The 21,735-nt window shown below is 36.5% G+C and overlaps 1 protein-coding gene and 1 long non-coding RNA gene across 4 annotated transcripts in view; one reads left to right on the top strand and one right to left on the bottom strand.

Annotated features, from left to right (window-relative positions):
* Nucleotides 1–8,189: 8,189 nt before the first annotated feature.
* The window catches only part of runx2a (RUNX family transcription factor 2a), a 55,922-nt gene continuing 42,376 nt past the window's right edge, over nt 8,190–21,735 (bottom strand). For 2 of the 3 annotated variants that reach the window (XM_055171724.2, XM_073869895.1), the window contains 3 exons: nt 19,549–19,725; nt 16,646–16,807; nt 8,192–11,416 (listed from right to left, as the gene is read on the bottom strand). In XM_055171724.2, coding sequence (XP_055027699.1) covers nt 10,920–11,416; nt 16,646–16,807; nt 19,549–19,725 — 836 coding nt within the window. In that variant the 3' untranslated portion in view covers nt 8,192–10,919. Of the gene's footprint in view, nt 11,417–16,645; nt 16,808–19,548; nt 19,726–21,735 lie in introns of all 3 variants that reach the window. The other variant, XM_055171725.2, reaches the window with a different exon arrangement.
* LOC141365400 (uncharacterized) lies at nt 15,450–16,943 on the top strand. Its single transcript, XR_012370637.1, has 2 exons — nt 15,450–15,682; nt 16,636–16,943. It is a non-coding gene; the product is annotated as an uncharacterized lncRNA (long non-coding RNA).

Below are 21,735 nucleotides of genomic sequence, written 5' to 3'. Positions count from 1 at the left end.
TCTCAGATGATGACATGTCTATCCTGTGACGGCTATCGTAGCTTCCCTATGTGCTTCAAATGGGAGGGGTGCAATTCGCATCCTCACCACTCGATGCCGCTAAAATCTACACACTGCACCTTTAAAGGTGCACTACAGAGCTCATTTGTCACTATGTTGTTTCAGACGACCACATGTTGTTCTATGGCGGCTACCGTTGGTTACAATTCACAATCTTACCAGTAGATGCCGCTAAAAATCTACACACTAAACCTTTAATGCATTCAGTAGTACACTATTCATTGTAATTGAAAAAAGTGCTATACGGTAATAAGTTTGAAATTAATTTGGAATAAATTATGAAATTTGCATATTCTAATTGATTGTGTTGGTTTTGTCAATAGTGTTTGCTATCAGTGAAAGTCACATGTTATGAACCCATTGTTGCTGTGTATTAAAAAAGCAATATAGACATTCCCTGTCTGTGTTTCACAAAAGTATTGCATTTTTGGATGAACTATGTCTTTAATTTTAATACCAGCTTGCTCCAAACAGTAGGGTTGTGATGTCATCTTAACACATCAGTCAGAGTTTCATCCTCCAGCTTCTGTATTCATGACATTAGCAGTCTCTGCATCGGTGTTTGGGGATGTCAGGCCCACTGCATGCTGGGAAGGCAGATGGAGAGAGTGATGGGGTGAAATAATGTCACTCTCACACATGTGTGTTTGTTTAGGATTTGGCACTCGACAGCTAGGAGGTGTCAGAAAAGAGACTTGATCCTGCTTTACACATGAAACCAGAGCGTGTGTGTCATGCTGGAGTCCAATGTGAGAGAGGTTTAAACCATCACCTGCACTTCACACCACAGCTGTGATGTCACTACATCTGATCTGAGTGACTTCAAGTGAGTTTGGACTGAGAAAAATAGACATTTTGTTATTTTCTTTATCATATTTTGGCAAAGTTTTGAAGAGCATATGGGTGTACACTAAAGGTATGTGTTTAAGCAACTAAGCAGTTACAGTAAATAAACAGTAAAGTATATACTAGCAAGCTTTATTGCTTGCAATCTAGTGTCCCCAGAATAGATCAGATTGAAGTAGCACACTTGAAAATGTACAGTATGAATATCATTGCATCAAGTAACAAAACATAAGTGCCATTTTACAGAAAGACAACAAAAGCAAACCTTTTTTTAAATATGAAATAAAACATCAATATTTATATAGATATTTAGTGTTGAAAAGGCAGGCAAAAATATTGTTTGTTTATGTATTTTTGGACAAATGAATTTTATAATTCACCAACTGAAGCAAAAAAATGATTTACAAATGTTAAACTCTGTGTATGTTTTAATAATCATTCTGAATCTGATCTCTAACAAAATTCCTTCACAATAATTCAATTATTTCAGCTTTTTGCTAATTTTTTATGAAAAATACCCATATTTAAGAGTTTATAAACAGAGAAAAAATATTCATAGGAAAAAACATGTTTTTCCCATTTTGTTTGTTTGTTTGAAAGCAGAGGGTCTGTTCCTGCTCTTTCATTTGATATATTTATATGTTTATATATTTTTAGAAGAACATTTTCTTGGAAGGCATTTTGTGAAACTTTTGTGAAAATCACACTGTAAAAAATACTTTGCTGCCTTAAAAAATTTTGTTGAATCAATCAACTTGGATTTACAAGTCATTTCAACTTACTGTTATTTATCTTGACTAGAGATGAGTTGTTATAAATACAGGTGAGTTGTTATAACTAATAAATTTAAGTTGACTTTTCTCAGTTGTGACAACTAATTTCTGTTGACATGACTTGTGAATCTGATTTGATTTAACAAAAAATTTACAGTGCACAAAAAAAACTGGCGGGCAACTTTCCAAAAATAGGCTGGCGGGGAAGTACTACAGAAAAAAATAAAGCACTTTAAGTACATTATGGAAGTGTACTTCTTATCACATCACCTATGAAGTGAGCATCATGATGAAAGATAAAGAAAATCAGCGCATATTTTACTCACCCTCAAGTCATTCTAGGTGTATATAACTTTATACTTTTCGTCCAAACACAGTCAGAGTTTTAAACAATATCCACACTATCCAATGTCATTATAAAGCTAAATAGACTCTCCAACTGTGTTTGACTAAAAAAAGGTCTAACATAAATATGAGCTTTCATTTTAGGGTGACTGACATTTAACCATTAATCCTTGATTTTGGATTGGTATGCATTTATTGAAAGGGCAGTTTCCCAGACAGGGTTTAGATAATCCAGGACTAAACCTTAGTTATATTAGGACATTTACATAGTTTTTTGTTGTTACAAACCTGTATAAATTTCTTTGTTTTGCTGAACCCAAAGAAAGAGGTTTCGAGGAATGTTTGTAACCAAACCTGCAGTATCATAAGCCCCATTCACTTCCATAGTATTCTTTTTTTCTACTATGAAAGTAAATGGGGCTTATGATTGGTTTGGTTTCAAGCAGAACAAAGAAATGTATACAGGTTTGTAACATGAGAGTGAGAAAATGATGATTTTATTTGGGTAAACTATCCCTTTTAAGGTGCTTTAACGAACCATTTAGACAGACAAGGTTCTTCTATAGCATTGTGAAACATCTTTGTTGTACCTTATTACTGATGTGCATCTTGAGACAAAACAATGGCACTTATATATTACACTAAGATATGACACTCTGTGAAAGATGTTTTTAAATTAACTCACTCATGCATTTAGTCTGGGACTAAGACCTGCCCCTACGTATACTAGTAGTATCTAGTCTTCCTAACAGGCAGACACGCGGTGATCGGTGAGCTCATAGGTGCGATGAGGTAGAGATAAGGTTTCTTTACAATAGTTCCTCCTCCTCCGTCCCATTGACTGCCAGCGAGCCGGAGGTGTTTAAAGATTGCGCCCCGCCGCCTCTCTGCTCCCATGAGCTTCACACTTCATTTGTAGGGAAACCTCCCGGTGGCAGCAAATACTTCACGAGCGCTGCCAGCATAAATCATCAGACCCGACGAGTCCGTCTGCATCCTTCAGACGGCCGCAGAACACTAAGGCTCTCTATTTCCAGAGAAAAAGCCGCTGGGACATTGTCCTTGGCAAACCTCCAGCCAAAGTGGGACAAGCGCAATGCAGATTTGATTGCTTGTGAAGTGATTTGAAGCAACAAGGGGCTTAACTCTATGAGAAATGACTGACCTTCACAGCGCACAGCGACTACTATTTCATCTAAAGAAAACTATAGGAATAATGTGAAAATCAGGATTCTTTAAGGAATGACACATGCAGAAACCAAGGAAATGCAGGATCTGTCATCTTGAAGAAAAAGCTGATACTATAGATGTTTTGGCCTTTGATTTGATCTACCTGTTTATTTCTATCGTGACAGAAAACAGAACCCAAGAACGTCGGCAAAAGGACGAGAGAAGATTGAGCACGATGTTGGTTTTCGAAAGGAAACAAAAGTGTTTGGTTTTAAAACAATGTAATAGTGTGGAGCCGACTCTAAGTAGCACTAAATAAGCCCATTGAGCGGTTTCCAGGCCGAGGTGATCCAAAGCAAACATTGATCCGGCTCATGTGATGGATGTTTGCGTTCAGTGATAGACTCTCAGCGCAGGTTTAGACAAACAGCTGGCAGTGTGTTTGAACAGCTCGCGGCATTAAATGACCCGTTTCATCTGACACATTAGCAGCCGTTAATCATCACAGGCCTTATAATGGAGCATTTGTCTGTCTTAAAGTGTATGTTATGAAAGTCTTCGGTGGACGTAGTTGAAAACGCTCAGGAAAAGTGACGGGAAATCACAGAAATTTGCCGGAGATTTGGAGCGACATATTTTGGTTAGATGTGCAGAGATAAGCCTCTTTCAACAAGCTGACTTGAGGTTTAAACAGAGCTGTGCTCTTCGAGTTTAAGTTCCATTAAACAGTGATAGTCGAGGACAGAAACCTCACATGGACAGATTATCATCATGAGCTTTCTGATGGGCTCTGTTCATATTCAGCATGTATGACAGAGAAATGTCTCGAGAGAGATCAAAAAGTGCAAACCCACAGATAGCGGTCAGAAAACCAACAACGCTTCATATCACTTCAGTTTAAATCAGTTTACTTCAATCTAGTTTGAAACAGCTCATTTAAATTCATTTTAGTTTTGTTTAAATTAGCTTAGTTCAATCCAATTCAAATCAGTTTAGTTAAATTCAGTCTAAATCATTTTAGTTAAATCCGTCTTAAATCAGTTTATCCATTTTAAATCAGATTAATTAAATTCAGTCTGTTCAATTAAATCTAAATCAGTTTAGTTCAATCCTGTTTAAATCTGTTTAGTTAAATACATTTTAAACCAATTTAGTTAAATTCTGTCTGTTCAATTCTGTCTAAACAACCTTAAATCAGTTTACTTCAATCCAGTTTAAATCAGATTAATCAAATCCAGTCTGTTCAATTCAATCTAAATCAGTTTAGTTCAATCCTGTTTAAGTCTGTTTAGTTAAATCAATTTTAAACCAATTTAGTTAAATTCTGTCTGTTCAATTCTGTCTAAATCAGTTCAGTTCAGTCAACCTTAAATCAGTTTACTTCAATCCAGTTTAAATCAGATTAATCAAATTTAGTCTGTTCAATTCAATCTAAATCAGTTTAGTTCAATCCTGTTTAAGTCTGTTTAGTTAAATCAATTTTAAACCATTTTAGTTAAATTATGTCTGTTCAATTCTGTCTAAATCGACCTTAAATCAGTTTACTTCAATCCAGTTTAAATCAGATTAATTAAATTCAATCTGTTCAATTCAATCTAAATCAGTTTAGTTCAATCCTGTTTAAATCTGTTTAGTTAAATCAATTTTAAACCAATTTAGTTAAATTCTGTCTGTTAAATTCTGTCTAAATCGACCTTAAATCAGTTTACTTCTATCCAGTTTAAATCAGATTAATTAAATTCAGTCTGTTCAATTCAATCTAAATCAGTTTAGTTCAATCCTGTTTAAATCTGTTTAGTTAACTCAATTTTAAAATCAATTTAGTTAAATTCTGTCCGTTCAATTCTGTCTAAATCGACCTTAAATCAGTTTACTTCAATCCAGTTTAAATCAGATTAATCAAATTCAGTGTGTTCAATTCTGTCTAAATCAGTTTAGTTCAATCCTGTTTAAATCTGTTTAGTTAAATCCATCTGAAATCAGTTTAGGCTAATCAATTTTAAATAAGTTTAGTTAAATTCAGTCTGTTAAATTCAGTCTAAATCAGTTCAGTTCAATCCATCTTAAATCAGTTTACTTCAATCCAGTTTAAATCAGTCTAAATCATTGTTTAAATCAGCTCAGTTTAATCCAGTTTTAAGGTGTCATATGGCATCATTTTATGTTTTCCTTTGTCTTTGGAGCGTTAAAAGCCGTTTGTGCATAGATGATCCTTAATGTCACAAAGATTAAAGTCTCAAACCGAAAATAAATATTCTCTGTAAAAGCGAAGGCTCATCCACCCATTCCTAAAACACCTCATTAAAACATGCATCCACATACTGTATCTATGTCACTGTGTGGGAAGATTTGCATAACCCCGCCCAAATATATATGCCAAGACAGAAGGTGTAACTTTTATTCTTCCTATAGTATTGTTGCCATGGAGACTATATGCTTTGGGAGCTGGTATTCCAAATATGGTATGGGGAGAGCGGGGCCTAACGCTTTTTGGCTTCGCCTCTATCATTCAAAAAATATCTGAGTTCGATGAATTATATTTTACACAAGAAACACACACACACATCTCTATTACAACACTTTGTTTCTAGAATCTTCCATTCTCATACAATCACACTGAGAGTGACAGGAATGCAAATGTTACCCCTTAGATAGTGTTCATTGTAACAGACAGAGGTTTTGTTGTAACACCTGTTTAAACACAAATCATTTCATACTTTTCTGTCACTAGACCTGGATATTGTTTGTACATCTGTCTACAACAGATAGATATTCACACATCCATTAATCCACAATCCTTCATCTAACCATCCTTGTTTTATGCAACAATGCATACGGATAGATATTTTTCATAATTTAAAGTCACAATTAAAAATCATAATTGTGAATTATTTCCCCTCATATTGTATTTACAATTATCACTTTGATTAATGACATTTATATTGTTTTAATTTCATTATAATTGTAAACTTGAGGCTTAGTTGTAACAATTTTCCATGTTTATGTTTTAGGTAACAACATTTAAGATCATTTTAAGTTGAATATTTTTGGATTATTTATTTATAGACACACCCAAAAACATATTTACTTTCATGCCTCCAAAACACTTATTGCTCAATATCTTAATAAAAACACATCAAACTTTTTACAAATTTGCAGAGAAAAAGATCAAATTTAGCACAGATCGCTCAGCCCTGTGTAACTTTATAAAAAAGTGGTTTTATAATTAACCCTGCATTAGTTTGTGTCCCTCTTATCCACTAACCTATACATCACACACACGAGGATACGATCAGTTCACCGTCCTAAAGCTTGTTCTCTGCCTACAAATTCACGATTTCAGGAAGCACCTGCTTATAGCAAGTCTATTATTATTGCAAGATTGTATTACTGACAGGGTAAAGAGTAAATTTGCTTTCACAAGAACAGTTCTGTATGAAATTCATTAAAACAGACTTTAAGCAGCATGAAGGGGTTAAATTATCAGTTTCTTTCAAGACTTATATGTGCTTAAACCAGCATGATATATGACCCACAAATCATCTGAAACATTTAAAAAGACAGAAGGAATTATACCAAAAAGCTGTTTTTATTCTCAAAGACAAACTATACAATCAGAAACGTTCAAAAATCTCACAATTTTTACTGGATTGTTAGTCCCACAGAAACAGGTGAAGGTTTGACACGGACACATCTGTCCAGTATTTGAGTAATGACATGAGATGAGATGATATCAATAAATTGTCTTACTGTTTACAAACAAAGCATTCTGATGAAACAAATGATAGCATCCAGGTTATTTCTAGGGGTTCAAATATGAAACAACAGTAATGGAGCGTAAAAGACATTTAGTATAATGGGTTAAGGCGATCTTGCATACGGACTATACAAGCAAACTTTTTAATAAAATCTGCACAAATGCATGTTTTTGCCAGTTTTTAAATAGTCTTCTAGAAGTAATCTCTCCTGACCCGAGACCTGTGAGACCCCTACAGTATAGCAGAGTTATGTGAAGATATTACATGACAAAGACATAACAAACAGTCAACACAACCCAAAAGCATATAAAGACATTAAGACACAGCCGTACATGTATTAAGACAGACCAATGTTCTTCTCTTTCAGCTATATCAGGCATATTGAAGTAATAAAACATGAAAAGTCACACTGTAAAAAAAATATTTGCTGCCTTAAATTTTTTTCTTTTTGTTGAATCAGCTCAGATTTATACCGAGCCCCTAAGGTGACATTGGAGTTAAAAAAATGTAAAGTTTAGTTTCATGTGCTCACGTGAAACTTTAGCGTGCTCACATAAAACTTTCATGAGCTCACACGAAACCTTCATGTACAGAATGAAAAAAAAAGTTTATTTTCGCTTTCACGTGCGCACGCGATAGTTTCACGTGCACGCGCGAAAGTTTCACGTGCGCACGCAAAACAAACCGCGATAGTTTCACGTGCGCACGCGATAGTTTTACGTGCACGCGTGAAAGTCTCACATGCGCATGCAAAACAAACCGCGATAGTTTCACGTGCGCATGCGATAGTTTCACGAGCTCACACGAAACCTTCATGTGCAGAATGAAAAAAACAGTTTAGTTTCGCTTTTACGTGCGCACGCGATAGTTTCACGTGCACGCGCAAATGTTTCACGTGTGCACGCAAAACTAAATGCGATAGTTTCACGTGCGCACACGATAGTTTCACGTGCGCACAAGATAGTTTTACCTGCACGCGTGAAAGTTCCACATGCGCACGCAAAACAAACCGTGATAGTTTCACGTGCGCACGCGATAGTTTCATGAGCTCACACGAAACCTTCATGTACAGAATGAAAAAAAAAGTGTAGTTTCGCTTTCACGTGCGCACGCGATAGTTTCACGTGCACGCGCGAAAGTTTCACGTGCACGCGCGAAAGTTTCACGTGCACGCGCGAAAGTTTCACGTGCGCAGGCGATAGTTTTACGTGCACGCGTGAAAGTTTCACATGCGCATGCAAAACAAACTGCGATAGTTTCACGTGCGCATGCGATAGTTTCACGTGCGCACGCGATAGTTTTACGTGCACGCGTGAAAGTTTCACATGCGCACGCAAAACTAACCGCGAAAGTTTCACGTGCGCACGCAAAACAAACCGCGATAGTTTCACGTGCGCACGCAAAACAAACCGCGATAGTTTCACGTGTGCAAGCGATAGTTTCAGGTGCGCACGCGATAGTTTTACGTGCACGCGTGAAAGTTTCACATGTGCATGCAAAACTAAACGCGATAGTTTCACATGCACACGCAATAGTTTCACGTGCGCACGCAATAGATTCACGTACACGCGTGAAAGTTTCACATGCGCACGCAAAACTAACCGCGATAGTTTCACGTGCGCACGCAATAGTTTCACGTGCGCACGCAATAGTTTCACGTGCGCACTCGAAACTAAACTTTATTTCATTTTTGCTCCATGTCCCCTAAGGGGCTCCGTAGATTTACAAGTCATGTCAACTTACTATTATTTATCTTGACTAGAGATGAGTTGTTATAACTTATAAAATGAAGTTGACTTTTTTAGTAAGTTGACATGACATGAAAAAAATTTAATGCAGGAATTTTTTTTACAGTGTATAGAAAGTTAACAGTGCAGAGTTTCTGTACATTTGCAGTTGCCTGCTTGCAGTTTTTGTAAACATTCTGTAAACATAATAACTCTCCTTACTACCAGAAGACACAGCGGTAAAATAAAAAACAAGGCAAAAATTAAACAGTGGGGTAAGGACAGCAGTGTAAATGTTGTTACTGAATGAAAAGAAATGAAGTGTAATACTGTACATGACAAATGATCGTGGATAATGATACACATGCAGGTTTGTGTTGTTGTATTCATCTCTAAGAAATACAATGGAAAAATGATGTTTGATCTGTAGTGCTGTCTATACATGACCCCAAATATATAGTGCTGAGTTTTGGGTGAATCTCACAAGATTGTCATGGTGAAGTTTTACCCCAATATCAAACTTCTAATGTGCATACAGGATGATTTTCATTATGAGAACTGAGGGATTTGATTTTCTTTATGTAATAGTGTTGAGTAAAATATTACATTTCTTCATGGGATTCACCTTTTCTCAATAATCATGGCATTTAAGCTTCATTTATGTCCCGCCCCTTAACAAAAACAAGTGCTTTGATCTACATATCGAACGAAATAAAGAAAATTGGAGCCGCCAGCAGCCGATGAACAAACATTTTATCAAGTACCGCTTGTTGAATCCAGAAGCATATAATTATCTTCAAAGACGCCAGCTACAAATATATCATGTAAACATAATTCACTTGTTAGTAACAGTTTGATTCCCACTTATTCATTATTGCAATAAATAAATTATATCATTAAAAAATGAGATGCTTTTGTAAACATCCATCGTGTAATTTAGGCTACTTTGTTTGATTGTCTGTTAACGTTTGCTTGCAAATTGTGGATGGATTATTTTGCCATTATTTTGATATTGTACAGCATGACAGTAAGAGTAAAGCACATATATTATAATGTACCCAGCACACAGCAGAGACGTTTCTGAGATGCTTGTTTGATTGTTTAGTTCAGTTTGCATAGTGTGTAACTAACCCACAACACATGGTTAACCATCCAGTTTTAGATCAGAGGGTAACTGTATTGGTTACGTATTTAGATGTGGACTATCGAGGCAATGCATGCATGAGAAAATCAAGTGAGATTTGATCATGTTTGCATCTGTAGAAGCGAAGAATTCGGCAACTGAGTCATTCTTATAGTCACCAAAAAACATTAAATAAAAATACATTTAGAATAAATTAAGGTGATAAACATTGGATGCTAAAATCAAACAAGAGAGCTCACCCTTACTTAACATTTATAAATTTATGACTTTATTAAAGATGTTTTGTCATGGATTTATCTTGGAAATATTATGGAATTTCTTAATGCCTGTTACTTCATATTTTGAATATGAAATGTTTTGCAAACACACTACTAGAAATAAAGAGGAATCCACAAACATTTGTTTGTGAATAAAGTTATACAACATCGTATCCTTCCTTCATAGCGCACGTACCATTGGAGATTTTTTGGGTCGCTTCACAATAACAAAAATAACGACAAAAGATTTAAATTATAAAAAGACTCGAGTAAATATTGCATTAAGTTAATAATAGATGTAAAAAATTATAATAATATTCAAACATCTTAGATTTTGTCCCTCTAAACACATTGCATAATTTAAATTTGATATGGCTTATATTGCTTCTCAAATCAGTACCATCTGCTACCATATTATACATAAATTAAAACGAGGGAATCAGCCGACTTTCTAAGATGCATAAATAAAGAGAAATCACTTTCAGTGTTAAGAAATGCTAAATTATACCAAGTTAGTATAAAAAATATTTCGAGACGATAATGTGGACCTATTCCTATTTGAATGAATCTACTCTAGGCCAGTTAAAGGAAAAGTTCACCGCAAAATCCTGTCATCATTAACATTCAGTTTAAGGTGACAGGTTGACATAAACGTTCATTTTTGGGTAAACTGTCCCTGTCATGTCTATCATCACTGCTTTCTAAAGTGGAATGTCGTACATGAAGGCCAAACGACATCAGCGTAGTCATAAAAATACACCGCAAGCATTCAACCCTTTTCCCTCACTTGCACTATGTCCTTAAGGCTAACAGTGTTGTGTCATTTGAAGTCCACCTTCTCAATATGGCCGCCAAACGGATTCGTCCATCCGACCGCTGGAGTTGAGGACCGTCGGTGAGCTGCTGTGGCTACCGTCCGCCTCGCCGCCGTCCGTTTGATTGGGAAGATTGGGATTGATGAGGGTGCTTCCGGTAGACGCGCTGGTGCAAGGTGGCAGCATCCTGGACGGGGATCTGTCTCCTCCAGGTACCATGGAGAATTGGTAAGACCCAGACGAGGCGCCATAGTATAGATAGGGTGTGCTGCTGGTCTGGAAGGGCCCGCTTTGGTTTTGGGTGGAGCCGGGGTAAGGCGGAGGCAGGTAAGTGTGGTAGTGGGTTGTCGTGGACATTCCCAAAGACATGCCAGAGGTGACGGGTGTAGGTGTGTAGGTAAACGTGGCGGGGTAGTGCATTCTGGGACTGGAGAATCGACTCTCTGTCAGGGAAGACAGAGCGGGAAACTGACGCTCAAACTGACGCGGGTCGGCTGAGAATGGGCTTAAGTCTGATGTACCTGAGAAAACAAGAAACATGTTCAGTGTTATTTCATTAGGAAAGTTTTACGGTGAAATGTCATTTGTTGTGACTCTCTGTAAAATCCAGATTAAATTTGGAGTATCAAAGTTTGATTTCACTTTAAATTCAATCTTTTGAGTATTAAAGATAACAAGATATTATTTTTACAGAATGTTCTTTACATTATATATGTAGTAGTGATGGGGACGAGACCGCCTATGCAGAGTCCGAGTCAAGACCGAGTCTTTGAGGAAGCAAGTCTCTGTGTCGAGACCGAGTCCTTTAGGAGTCGAGACCAAGACCATAAAAACATGTCAGTTTTCATATTCATGATTTAATCTTATCCCAGTTAATAATAAACAGTTAGGCCTACAGACTAAACTAGATTAAAAAAATCCCTACCACATGCATCATCTTCTGCCTATTTTTCTAGAGATAAATAAACGGCTCTGATGGCAGTATCTTTGCATTGCACCATGGGATGTTATTTTCAAATAATGCCCGTCAACATTGCATTTTTTATTATTGTTGTGAGTTGTGTGGTTTTTAAAACCTAAAAGTTAACTCAACTCATTTAAGCAAACCAGTTGCATTAGTTTTAAAACACATACATCTGAGCACTGTGAACTTAAACAAATTGAGTCATATGCAGTTATGCACTTATATTTAAGTTCACACTACTTAAATATAAGGTCATAATTGCACATGACTCAAGTTCACAGTACTTAAATTTATGTGTTTTAAAACTTAAATGGTCTAATGCAATCGGTTTACTTAAATGGTTTGAGTTAAGTTAACTGTTAGGTTTTACAGTGTATGAACATAAAAAAATGCGCTCGAGGATTCGGTCTGAAATTACGAGTCCTCCTACTCTCACTGTGGTCCAAGACCGAGTCTTTGAAGGAACAAGTCCAAGACGAGTCTGAGAAAGTAGAAATCGGTCTCGGACTCGAGTACTACATCACTCGTATGTAGAAATCACAAAAAAAGACTTTATCTGGGTCATCACAAAAATGTAAAGCTGCTCTACTTCAATCTTACTTCAATTGGTAACACCAAAAAAAAAAGTTTTATAAACTTACATTTTCTTAATTTAAGTTAAAAATTTAAGGTGAAAAACTAAATAAAAAAAGATTTTAATTGGTAAAATGTAAAATCTTGAAACAATTTAAACTCTTTCTTAAATAAAATTATTTTTTTACCTTAATCCAACTTTTACAGTGTACAATTTTACCTCTTTTTTTTAAATTATAGGTATCTTTTTAAGGTGGTTTCTCGGACAGAGATTAAGTCTAGTCCCAGACTAAAATGTGTGTTTGAACTGCCTTAATTTAAAAACATCTTGCACCTACATATCTTAACATATATCAGTGCCATGTCATTGTTTTGTCTCAAGATGCATGCAAGTACTGTTTTGTATAATGATTGTTTAAAAAATACTTAAATGTGCTAATATAACTAAGGTCTTGTCCTGGATTAATCTAAATCCTGGCCGGGAAACTGCCCCATAATGTTTAATTATTTTTTGTTTTAAACTTTTTTAAAGCAAAGCTTGATTTTTTTAGATTTTTCACAATTAGTAACTTGAAAAAGTTTTAAAGTTGCTTTCCAAACAATGATTAAAACTTTTATAATTAAAATGGCATTGTTGCATGAGACAGAAGAGGGCGCTATCAAACTGACTTTACTTCATAAACTAAATGCATGCATGTAAAAGATAGTGAAACTTTTCTTTGCTGTTAAATTAATAAATAGCTACATGCAAAATAAGGGAGATAATTATAAAGAAGCATCTTTCCAATGATTCCATTCAAATGCTAACAATTCTGTTTTGGTATCATAAACATAAATGAGATATTTTATTCTATGGAAGTGTCACTTTAATTATATAGCACTTCACTAGAAATAAGGTTTGATATCCGTAAACAGCTTTATTTCCTGACGGCACATTCCAAACTAAACAGATTTTCCTATTTACAAAGAAAGCTGTGTAATAAATAACGCGTCAGGCGACAGGAGAAACAGGCTTAACTTCTGTGTCAGCACTTTAATTAACCTGAATCACAAACATTCATTAACATGAATTACTCAATAATTCAGTTCATTCAGGGTCAAGACCGCAGCGACGCTGAAGAAACGCCACAGGCTACTAGAAGATCTCAATGCAAATGAAAGACTTTTAACTGTCAGAAATGCAGCTGACGTGCTGTCAAAGGGTTTGGAGTTTTGCTTTCGGCTATTTGTTTCTTCTGCGTGATTAGTAAATGTGAATTATGCCCGCATGCACAAACACACACACACATCTCTGCATTTCTATGAATATCAAAGCGAAACGTCGGAATAAACTGGGAGCGCACATGGAAACACTTAGAGGAAAAACAGTTTCCACAGGATGCATAATGAGCAGTCTCAGATGTGAGGCCATGTCTGAGATTAGCCAAAGAGAAGCAGTGATCTGCTCGCGCACGACCGCAAGAGTTTTTTAATATTATAAACCACTAATGGGCTGTGACTCCCCGAACCCCACGAGAGAAAATCCCAGAGGAGCATCTTATCGACTCTTCATGTCACCGCAACTGCCTGTTTTTGCACTCTGCATTCATCACGATCGGTGCCGCCTGCTAAATTAAAGGCTATAAACAAATAAACCTTCCCGTCTCCTCTCTTCTCTCCTCTTTAACCCCTGTTGCTGATGTACAGTAGTTTTGTATGGCGTCAGTAGTACAGTACAGCCGTGCGCCCTCCCTTGAGCTCTGGCGTGTGAGCGACGGCTCGGCAAACATTTCGAGGAACATGTGCGGCCAATTATGAGCAGATCGTCTCCCCACATTATCAACTCTTGACATTTCAAACCAAACAAAAAAAGAGCCTTCAGGGGGACAGTGGAGCGGAGACGAGACCCAAGTCACATTTCCAAAACATTGATAGAAAATCACATATACAACCTTCAATCACCATCTGAAAGACTCTTCTTGCAGTAGGCATTCGTGAAAATGAAGCCATTGTGCTATCGGGTCTTGCCAAAACCTTTTTGGCTAAACTCAATATAACATCAATCACTTTGTGTTACGAGTCTGATGATGAAGTCTAGGAGCTGAAGGTCCGAATCCAGAATCCGTTTGAGGGTTCATGGACTCTTAATGCCTTCAGATAATGCCACTAATAAAGTATTACATGTTTTGCACATCTTTTGGGGATACCAATATATCGGCCTATAATCGGTATCGGCAAATACAAAATCAGTTTTCCCACTATCGGCCAATTGTTTTGAAACAGTCAATCAAAGCAGATTATATCAAAATAAAAAGGATTTTACGACATAATAATCTGAAACAAAGAGTTAAAAGCAAAACTATCCGTATAGGTAGATTATAAATTAATGAATATTGGGTCTCATTCACTAAGCATTCGTACGCACAAATTTTGTTCGTAAAACGTATACGGACAAATCATGATTCAACAAAAACTTTCGAACATTTATTTTAAATGTATGCAAAAATGTAAGAACAACTTAGGGCACACATGCGCAATAATCATGAACAAGGAAAATGAACCCTATAATATATATCTGTGTTATATATTTTTTCCTTATTCATGATTATTGCATAAGTGTGGTCTAAGTTGTTCTTACGTTTCAAAGGTGCAGTGTGTAGATTTAAGCGGCATCTAGTGGTGACGTTATGTATTGCACCCTCTCTTTCGAAGCACATAGAGAAGCTACGGTAGTGTCACATAAAAACAATACAGTTCATTTGGTCAGGTCTTTAAAGGCCACTGAAAACATAGTTATCTATATTATATTGCTTTGCTGTTAAAAGATCCTTCTAAAATTTACACACTGCACCTTTAATGAATGCTGTAGAAGTATTGTGCATTTTTAGTTTATGTTAAATAAAGCATTACCTATTTGTTAACAAATACAACCTTATTGTAAAGCGTAATATTTGCTTTTATTTATTCATTTAATGCTTTAATGCCAAGTGAATTTATTACATCATTACCTCAAATGCTCAACAAGTAACCACATAAATACCATGGTGGTACAATGTTAGTGTAATGGATTTAAATCATCCCCATCTAAAATGGTTAAAAATGGTCCTTATCAGTCACCAGGTCTCCGGCTCAAAGGCGTAACTCGAACCCATAGCAAAGAAAAGCCACGCAGAACAGCTGGAGACGGAGCGATGCGTCCCGGACGTCTCTTCACCACGCAAAGCCATTCAGCGACGCTCGCGGGAAGAATAGGGGGCGTTAGGACCAAGAGGTGCGTGTGTCTCTTTGAGGAAAGAACAAAGGCTGACATCTCCAAGATGAAAGCCGGGTGAAATCTAAACTAATCAAACCCAATGAGGCAGCTGGCCGGGGTTCAAAAAACAGCCTATGAGCAGCCACACCAAGAAGTCATTTAAACTTTCACATTTGCCCCAGGCTCAAAGAAAACAGTTAGGGTGGGGAGCCAAAGAAAAAACCCAGTTCAAAAACCAACCTGGCAGAAAGTCAAACAGGTGTATGAAAGAAAACGTCCTCGCTACGTGTTTGTTTCGAAACGAACCCCAAAGGGCGGGCGTACAAAATCTGGTGCCTATTTAATTAATAAAGGCACGGTCGTAGTCGTCTATGCCAAAGTTTTGGACTCGGGAGCATTTACCTATTGAGGTCTGTGAGTCAGAAACTCTAGTCTCTTTTATTGTTCCTTTTCAAGAGCTTTCAAAAGAGAATTGAGTTCAAAGACTCCATTGGAAAGGACGGGGGTTAGGGGAGATATTCTTTCAAATGATCTCGTGTTTTGAAGGTGCCGTTGTGCTTGGAAAGTCATTCGCCCACGGGCGACGTAACAAACGCTTACAAAGCAGAAAGTTAACGGTGGAAAAATGCTTTGATTCCACTTCAGGAGAGACCGAAAGTGTTTGGACAAATGTTCACGGCTAACACGATCAGTTCAGAAAGTAAACACAGGCACATTTACACACACATATACAAAGATCCTCTTATTGAACTTTCTGGCTGTATTACTATCTGTATGTGCAAGGTTAAGGACCAGAGAAAAAACTACTTTCCTGCATCTAGACTGGCTGGAGAAAAGTGTCTACATGTTCATATATATTTAAGATTACTCTGGTCTTTTTCTCAAGATAAACATCTGAGATCTAGAAGCCTTCGCTTGAATTAAAAGCTGAGAGATTAAACAGATGTCATTTGTGTTTTTGTGCTTTCTAGAGATGTTTACCTGAGAGACGTCTTGGCACATCACTGATGCTGGGCAGACCGGTGGCGCGGGTGGATGACAGCGGTGTTGTGGAGTGGATGGATGGTGATGTCATCTGACTCAGGTATGGAGTGTATGGCTGTTCGTAGGACCAGGGTGGCGAAGATTGTGCCTGACGTGGATCTAAAGGGATGAGAAATTAAAGAAATGCAGTCAAACACAATGTTAAAAGAGCCTCTTATGATGTTTACTACAATGGCCAAATGATCGTAACTGTATGCCACCTTAACATCAATACGTCATATTCTACATACAATGACACCTGGCCAAAATATGTATTTGTATTAGTTTATTATTTATAAAGCACATTTCAATACAAACAAAGTTGTCCAAAGTGCTGTACAGTAAAATATCTAGATGAAAGAAAAGGAGATTGTGACTCTAAAAATATACCATTAAAGGCGGGGTGCATGATCTCCAAAGGCCAATGTTGAAATTTGAAATCACCAATAGAATCTGGACCTTCTTTTGATAGACTCGCCACACACATATGCAACACAGGCAACGATGTTGGTTAGTAGACACGCCCCTTACTGCTGATTGGCTACAAGTGTCTTTTGGTAATCAGCCTGACTCCTTTTTCCAAAGTGTTTTTCATAAATCATGCACCCCATTTTTAAGAATCTTTGGATTGTAACATGCACAGTTTCACATTTCCAAATTTTCAAAAGTCATGCACCCCACCTTTAAGAATTTTTGGATTGTAACATGCACAGTTTCACATTTCCAAATTTTCAAAAATCATGCAACCCGTCTTTAAGAATTTTTGAATTGTAACATGCACAGTTTCACATTTCCAAATTTTCAAAAATCATCCACCCCATCTTTAAGAATTTTTGGATTGTACCATGCACAGTTTCACATTTCCAAATTTTCAAAAATCATGCACCCCGCCTTTAAGAATTTTTGGATTGTAACATGCACAGTATCACATTTCCAAATTTTCAAAAATCATGCACCCCGCCTTTAAGAATTTTTGAATTGTAACATGCACAATTTCACATTTCCAAATTTTCAAAAATCATGCACCCCGTCTTTAAGAATTTTTGGATTGTACCATGCACAGCTTCACATTTCCAAATATTTAGATTCTAGAAATATCCTGGTAGTATTATGCATTTAATTTATACTGATTTTCATTAAGAAATTCACATGATTATCCTAAAAATAATGTCACAATAATGTTCCATTGAGTAGTAGTTTTATTTATGCAAAATGTAATTTCATTTTAACCCAAATTAACCCACCTATTATGTTTGGGATCAAATTGACCCCAAAGCTACTTTGACCTGTCTGAAAAATATGCTCATTTTATTTTTAAACCTTTAAACCTACTTTTTATTAACACTTTTTGACTTTAAATTACTTTTAGTCAATTTTGAAAAAAGTAAAAGTAAAACCTGTTCTCAAATCAAATAAATGTTATATATTATTTTCATTGCTACTTTATTTTTTATTCATTTTCATAGAAATTAATCTATTAAATAATCAATTTATGTATAAAAGTAATACAATTGCTTTAAAAAATAAAGTAATAAAAAATGTATGTTAAAATTGAATTTATTTAACATATATTAAACTATTTGGGGTCAAATTGACCCCATACATTAAAAGTGTTGCTAAAATTTGAACATAACAGTAGGATTGAAGTAACTTATTAATTTGTATAGATTTTAGGGTTAATAATTTAGCTAGACAGATTTTTACGAGATTTACTCTTGAAGGAATCTACAGCCACTGACAAAAACTGTGCTTGGATCTCAACACAAAACTGCCTAAAGTATAAAGGTCATGGTATGTAAATAACATGAAGAGCGAGCCAACGTTTACTTCCTGTTTGTTTTCTACAGTATTCTAATAAACACACAGCATCCGCCCTGCAGGATGAATGCAATCCAAGTGAATTACAAACATTACACAAACGAAAGAGAGAGAGCGAGAGAGAGACTACCAAAAAGAATGTAATGGAATTAAAGGGACAGTTCACCCAAAAATCTAACTTCTGATATTATTAATTCACCCTCATGTCACTCAGCAACTATTTTTCACTGCTATGTTTTTCCATTGAACACAAAATAAAAGAAAACACACACTGTATCTGGAGAAACTTCCCCATCAAACCATCGTTAATGTAGTTTATATAACGTACTATATACTGTATTTCATCTCTTTTTGTCAGGAACAGATCAAAATTGAAGCAGATAATTTTCCACTTCACTGAAGCTTTGGACTATACCGTATACTGTAGCTTACTACTTTTATGGGGTTTTAATGTTTTGGATCATTTTTGTTGAGCTTGACGATTGTATGGAAAAGAAAGATGTTCAAAATGTCTCCACTGAAAAAAGAAAGTGAATAATACATAATAATGACGCCGTTTTCATGTTTCGGTAAACTATTCCTTAAAGGTAGCAAGCAGTCCATACAATCTGAGGAATAATACAAACTCGATACGCATTTCTCGATTTTTATTCTTGGCTTAGTTTTTCTTTAGATATCCATACATCCAAATTACACATGATTCAGACATCTCCACTTGCACATCCTTCACTATCACCTGTTTAAATCTGATTGACGTCCTCAAATTGAACCGTACTGTACGCCACCGTTTCTATGTCTTGCATCACGCAGTCTGATTCTCCCTCACTACAGTATGTGTTATCTACGCTGGTTTATCTTCAGCAAATCAAATCTAGACGCTCTCTTGAATAAACCTACCTGTTCTCCAAACACTGATGTTTGTACAGTACACAGACCGCAGCGCCAGAATTCCACAGCCGTCATTAAAGGTCACGCCAGTGGGAGGCCGACGGCCAGACGGGCTAAAATAGTTAAAGGAAAGGAAAATGCCATAGGCGGTTTACCTGAGATCTGAGTTTGCCCCTGTGGATTGAAGGAGTTTGGCGTGGCGTTGAGAGACGGCCGGGGACTCTGGTTTTGCACGGCAACTCTCATGGTGGTCTGGCGTAAGCGCTCTAACTCGCTCAGACGCTCGGAGAACAGGGGTGGTTTAGGAGAGTCCTCCAGTTTCTGTCTGTGTCCTAACGAATGATATCAGACAGATATTACAATTAATACATCGGATCACTCTTCTAAGGCCTTTTTTCATACAATATCTGTGCAATAGTAGACAATGCTTCTACTGTGCTATCGAGCTGCGATCGAAAGTGATTTCTGAGTATGCAGATGTTACTGATTGTTGTCTGTGTTACATTGATGTGTTTCGGCAGATGCTATTATTCAAGCTACTTGCAGTGCATTAAAGCTACAGTATGCAATGGGTACAAAAGCTGACCCTTTAAAAAGGTCCTACTGTGTACTAATATGAACTCTTTAGGTACAAAGGGGTACTTTTTGAAAGGGTACCGCCCCAGTGACAGCTTTTGTATCTTTATTTGTGTGAGTGCACTGAGTAAATTCAGCTATATAGAGCAGAATGATAGACTTTATTTTGGTCTGTTCCTTACAAATGACTTCAGAGGGTTTTAAACAGACATTGCACATCGTTTTATATTGTTTTATTTGTGTATTTTTGTCTTGCTATTGAAGCTTGACAGCCACGGTCACATCTGCCTTCAAAAAGGTATTCGTGGGGGAAAATGATATGTTTTAAGTGACATGATCCTTACAAAATTAACCACGATTTTACTGCAAATAAAATAAAATGTTTACTGTAGTTAACCCCTTAGTTTACTTCAATATATTGCATGTAAATTTTAATCTATCACGAAAAAACTCAGCACAGTCTCACGAAATTTCGTTATATAGTCACGTAATTTTTTGATTCCTTTTTTCCGTGATATTATCCGCGTTTCGTGATCGTATAAGTTACTCAAGAAAATTTGTCCTATTTTCTTACCAATGTCGCTTCGGTTTAGGGTTAGATTACATAAAATGACATCCCTACCCAAACCCAACTCTAACACCAGGTGACTTATAAAAAAATTAAATCAGAAAAAATACTATAAACCTTTATATAAAGTGACATTGTAATGCAAGCAACAAATCTTACCCTTAACCAAAGTGACAATGGTTTAAAAATAGGAAAAACCAGTTAAGTAGGGGAGAGCGGGGTATGTTGTCACACTTTTCACACTGTCTAACATTTACTGAGCACCATACATCAAAATGGTATAAATCTCATACCAAATGAAAGAAGGAAGTCTTGGGCACATATGTTGTATTCATAACATCTTTATATCTTATCTCATTACAGAGTTGTAGACTGTTGAATAGTGACTGTGCACTTGTGACAATTTGCCCCATCGGAGGGTAAGTTGTCACACTAGGGCGGGTAAGTTGTCACACTAGATTATCTAAAAATAAGAACACAACTACTTAATTGTGAACATTGATTTTAATTTTTAAACTCAAACCAAACTGGAAATATAAACATCCGTGCCTGGAGAATCTGGAAAAACAATTATTTCAATCCAAATAATGCACATTTCAATTAAGTGGCAAGACCACTTTACTTTGAACTTTGGTTCAAATGTTCTATGGCTTTCACATAAAACCAGATAACTGAATGGAACGCTGCAGATAACTTGCTTAACTTCACATGTTTAACCTCTGAACAAAACAGATGCCCTGTATGACTAATAGGACTCATCTCCAGAATCACAATTCTGACACACATAAATTGTCTGGCCTGAGGTGCAAGCATCATGGGCCCAATTGTTGCATTTTACACATTTTACCCAGGTCTCCTTTGGACGACTCTTTGAAAATGGCTCTACACAGACGAGGCAGAAGCACTCTTCATCATCTGATGATGACTCTTGCATGATTTTTCTTCTTTTAGCTGCCTTGTTTTTCATAGGTCCAGATTTCTGCTTCCCTTTCTTTTGAAACAGCTTTTTGCTAGATTGAGGCTTATTCTTTTCTATATCATGTTTTCTGAGCATGTTCGATGTGTTTGTTTGTACAGGGGCAAGTTGTCAGATGTGACGACTTGCCCCAAAGTCATTGAGACAACTTGCCCCATACTTACTTGTGTGCTAATGTTGTCTAAATCTCAAGTTTAGCTCATCATATCACTTTAGCTAAAG

The sequence above is a fragment of the Misgurnus anguillicaudatus genome, chromosome 7 (assembly GCF_027580225.2).
Source record: "Misgurnus anguillicaudatus chromosome 7, ASM2758022v2, whole genome shotgun sequence".
Taxonomy (NCBI): domain Eukaryota; kingdom Metazoa; phylum Chordata; class Actinopteri; order Cypriniformes; family Cobitidae; genus Misgurnus; species Misgurnus anguillicaudatus.
This window is presented reverse-complemented; position numbering and strand designations above follow the sequence as displayed.